General features: G+C 35.0%; 1 protein-coding gene across 1 annotated transcript; it reads left to right on the top strand.

Annotated features, from left to right (window-relative positions):
• The first annotated feature begins 449 nt into the window (after positions 1 to 449).
• Positions 450 to 1,388, top strand: LOC116098393 (taste receptor type 2 member 103-like). Its single transcript, XM_031381027.1, has one exon. It carries the CDS (start codon positions 450 to 452, stop codon positions 1,386 to 1,388), a length of 939 nt encoding a protein of 312 aa, XP_031236887.1.
• Positions 1,389 to 4,856: the final 3,468 nt, after the last annotated feature.

Below are 4,856 nucleotides of genomic sequence, written 5' to 3'. Positions count from 1 at the left end.
TTGATGTACTTGGTGAGCTTGTTATTTTATATGTAAATCTAAATTTTTGTCTCTTCACTGTGAGATAGAATTTTATAATATTAGTAATCCAGAAAAAAGGTACCCAGATTAAAATATATAGATTATGCAAAACAAACAAAACAATAAAAATAAATATAACTTTAATAGCAGCATGTGAAAATTTAAATTTTCTTTCTGCAGCAACTACAGAGGGATTCAGGCTGCTGTACACAGGGCATGGAGCATCTGGATAAAGTTCATCTGGGCTGTCTTTGACAACAAAGTCTTTGTGTATGTGTGGAGAACATAAACCATTTCATTAGTGAAATTTGGCTTTTGGTTGACATTGTCTATGAGAGTTCTGAAAGTGATTATGTTAAGAATCAGACACAACACTTTAGAAGATAATATTAACACATCTTTGGTAGTTCAGAAGAAGTTAGATCATCATGGTGGTGACATTGAGGGCCATCCTACAGGTAACATTGATAACTATTGTAATTGTGGAGCTTATCATAGGAATTTTAGGAAATGTATTCATAGCTCTGGTGAACATCATAGACTGGGTTAAAAGAGGAAAGATCTCTGCAGTGGATAAGACATACACAGCCCTCGCTATTTCCAGGACTGCTTTTGTATTGTTGCTAATCACAGGGCTCTTGGTATTGGTATTGGACCCAGCTTCATTGGGAATGAGAAGAGTAATAAGACTCCTTACTATTTCCTGGACAGTGACCAATCATTTCAGTGTCTGGTTTGCAACATGCCTCAGCATCTTTTATTTTCTCAAGATAGCCAATTTTTCAAACTCTATTTTTATTGCTCTCAAACGGAAAGTTAAAAAAGTGGTTTCAGTAACATTGGTGGTATCTCTAATAATCTTGTTTATGAACATTGTAGTTATAAACATATTCACGGAGAGACTTCAAGCAAACATACTCCAGAACTGTAGTACAAGTAACACTTTAAAAGCTTATGGATTCTTTTTATTCATTAGCACTATGTTTACACTCATCCCATTCACTGTGTCCCTGACAATGTTTCTTCTGCTCATCTTCTCCCTATGGAGACATCTGAAGACCATGCATCACAATGCCACAGGCTCCAGAGATGTCAGCACAGTGGCCCACATAAAAGGCTTGCAAACTGTGGTCACATTCCTGTTACTATATACTGCTTTTTTTGTGTCACTTCTTTCACAGTCCTTGAATATTAGTACTCAGCATACAAACCTTCTTTCTCATTTCTTACGAAATATAGGAATAGCTTTTCCCTCTGGCCACTCCTGTATCCTGATTCTTGGAAACAGCAAGCTGAGGCAGGCCTCTCTTTCTGTAATAGTGTGGCTGAGATGTAAGTACAAACATATAGAGAACTGGGGTCCCTAAAACATATCAGGGATCCTCTTCCACATTCTAGAAAAAAAAATCAGTTAATCAGAACTGGAGTTTAGGAAGAAATCCAATTATGAATCTCATAGGCCATGAGCCTTCAGACAAAGGATTCATTGGAGAGATAGAGAGAGTACATTGCTGTCTGTGACTCTACAGGCAACACTGTAGGATATGAAAATAAGTGTCAGTCTCTCATGGAAAACAATACATGTTATTTTTTGTTTGTTTGTTTTAATGTCCGTGATAGGTGAGTAGGGTGTGTGGAAGGTGTTGTGTCATGAAGAATGTACCATAAGGCGAGCTGATAACATTTAACCAGACATGAAAACAGAATTGTTCTTGTCGTCTGCCTATAGTGGGTGTTTCAATGGGTCCACAGACAGTCCTGGATAAGGGGCCTCTGCCAGTACAATAGGACTAGTTCATGTATATTACAACAGTGGATAGTTTTGTATTCATGTTTATTTTTTGGATCTTACTGTCTGGAAAGTCCACAGGAAGTGAGAAGAACTGGAGAAAGAATGATGGATGGAAAAGGAGTCAAGTTCATAAGGAAACAACACCTGAAGGAAAATAAGACTGAAGAGGTGTAGGTAGATTTAATGTTAATGGATGGTTATTTGTGTAAATTTATACTTTGTAAATATTTCTCAGTCATATGTAAGTTTTGAAAGTTAGACAACTCTATGTAGATTAATAACTATCCAAACACAGTCTAGCTTTATTGAAAAGGAGAAATTATGCATATTGCCAGAAAAAGAAGTGCATGAGGATGATTGACACATAAGAATGATATCAATATAAGTTTTCTATTAATCATTATACTTTTAATAATTGAAAAATTATTAATGATCAATATATGAGAAATGTTTACAGTACAAATGAGCCACAAAATTCAAAATAATTTCATTCTATCATATAAGAATGATTCATAATATAGAAAAATGTCAAGAAATTGAGTGTAAAATATAGGTTTGGCCTATATTTTATTGGGCATACAGATATAATTATCCCATGTTTCAGACAAAGATCAATTTAGAGAATTAAAAAAAATAATCTGTGCCAAATAGCAAGTGTTTTTACCTACTGAATTATCTTCTTCCTCTTTAGGTAGTCTGGGAAATAGAACTTTACTTACTGAATTATCTTCTTCCTCTTTAGGTAGTCTGGGAGATAGGACTTTACCTACTGAATTATCTTCTTCCTCTTTAGGTAGTCTGGGAGATAGAACTAATGCCACAGTCTTGTCTTCTTTCCTCCACAGTCCACCATGAAAGATATCCACCAAATACTGATAATAAATATGATTTTATGAAAACATTTTCAGTTTATTCCAGATTCATACTTGCATTATTTAATTTGGGAAAGAAGAATTATTTAAATGTAGTATCATTGGAACTTATCCTCTGTTTTTCTATATACTATTATCTATGTGAACCATTTTATTTTTTTTATTTTCAAGAATAACAAATGATTTCCATGGCTGTATCTTAATTGAATACCTCAGTGATGAATTTTTGGTTTTGTTTTACTTTAATCAGTGGTTCTCAACCTTTGCAGTCCTGCTACCTTTTAGTACAGTTCTGGGCACCCCTATGTGGACATATAGAAGGAGAGCAATTTCTCAGTTCCTAAGACCAGCAGAATTATGTGTTTTGCAATAATTTTAGGAGATCCCTTTGGCGATTACTATCCATGGGTTAATAACCACTGCCTTATGTGATCATTAACTAATTTATCATAGGAATAGATATTTGGAGTAGTTTAGATGGGTTTACAAGTAATCTACATGAATTTGTGTGTGTGTATATATAGTGTTAGTATTTGCTATATGGTTAAATCAATAGTAAATAAAATGAATACGTGTACTTAAATGGATAAACAGCTTAAATTAATTTGAAAAAGGAAGCCTGAGATCTGACCATAGCTATGTAGTCACACATGAAATATGTCTCAATCCTGTGAATTCTCAGAAATGTAAGATTCTTTCTGCATTGCTTTTTTCACAAATAAATCCATCCCCATAGGAATGCAGTGTCTGTGGAGGACAGAAATGAGCATTAAATCTCTTAGATCTGGAATTACCAATCATGTGAACTGCCATGTGGGTATTGAGAATTATAACTGTGTCCTCTGAAAGAACAATAAGTACTCTTAATTGCTGGTCCTCTAGATCTTCTCTTCTAACACGGTTCATTTCTTTCTTTCTTTATCAAAAGTAAATGTTTATTTCATTTTTATTTATTTTTCAGAGATAATTTGTTGAAAAGAACCAATGGTTTCAAATAAAATGTGTACTGGTAATTACTAAAAGCAGGCTGTCATTGTGCTTATATGGTCACTGTCCTTGAAGCATTTTGGTACCCACATATGTATGTTATTGTTTCTAATGTCCAGAACAAATGCATCCTTCAGTGCATGAAGATATCATCACAGAGTGAGAACAATGATGGCTGTGGAGGATAACACTCCCTGGATTCAGCAAAAACACCTAGAATGATGCTTAATCCAAATTTGCAAAATTTTTGGGAAAATGTACAAAAGAAACAGAATTTTTATATTTATTTCAAGTGTACTCATTTTTCTAAGATTTCTGATACCTCCTCACTAAAATTAAATCATTGATCCACCATGAGAGACTTAAGTGGAGTCATTTATTTGTTTCTTTTAGGTGCCTTCTCTGGGTCAACAGGCATTTATTCACACATTCCTAGGAAATGTCCCAAGTGTATATTGTATGAATTTTATAATCTAGATATGCATAGACTTGGGGAGCAGAGTGGAGAGGCCCCTTGTACTTATGCTCCTGGTGCAAGAGGGAAAGTAACTCAGGAGTGGGTACAGGCAGACTGATGAAATAGGGGAGACAAGTGTTTCTTACCTGGTACAGGAGACAGATCCACTGATCCCAGAGCATGCAGCTTTATTCTCAGGGTTTATTGGTAGGTCTCAGCTAGGAAAGTGTGATGCAGGAGGTTCCTCTGCAATGTGGGTAGGCATCACCAGGGAATTCAGGTCCCAGGAAACATGGTAGGACCAACTACTGAGGCAAATTTGCAGCTTGACAATACTAACATAGAAAAATATGTGGGACTGAAAGAACACATGGAACTAGGAATATGTTAGTAGCCAAGTAAAGAAGGAAGCATTAGTTTTATGTAAGTGGGAGCAAAATTGATACTTGTAGAATTGATAGTTCTATATAAAGTAAATAATCAGATACCTAAATAGTGTTTAATAATGCTTATTAGCTTACTAGTAAAACAACAATTTCTACAGAAGATCACAGGATACATGTTTGTTTCTTACTTACTGCTTATAGACTAACTTGCAAGCTTCTTAATAAAGTAGTTCGTTAAACTAATAATAATTCTACCAATCTAGAAAAATAGATGAAAGGTAAGAGAAACATACACACACACACACACACACACACACACAGAGAGAGAGAGAGAGGGGGGG

Source organism: Mastomys coucha, unplaced genomic scaffold (genome assembly GCF_008632895.1).
Source record: "Mastomys coucha isolate ucsf_1 unplaced genomic scaffold, UCSF_Mcou_1 pScaffold20, whole genome shotgun sequence".
Lineage (NCBI taxonomy): Eukaryota > Metazoa > Chordata > Mammalia > Rodentia > Muridae > Mastomys > Mastomys coucha.
Note: the sequence above shows the minus strand (reverse complement) of the source record. Positions and strands in the feature narration are given on the sequence as shown.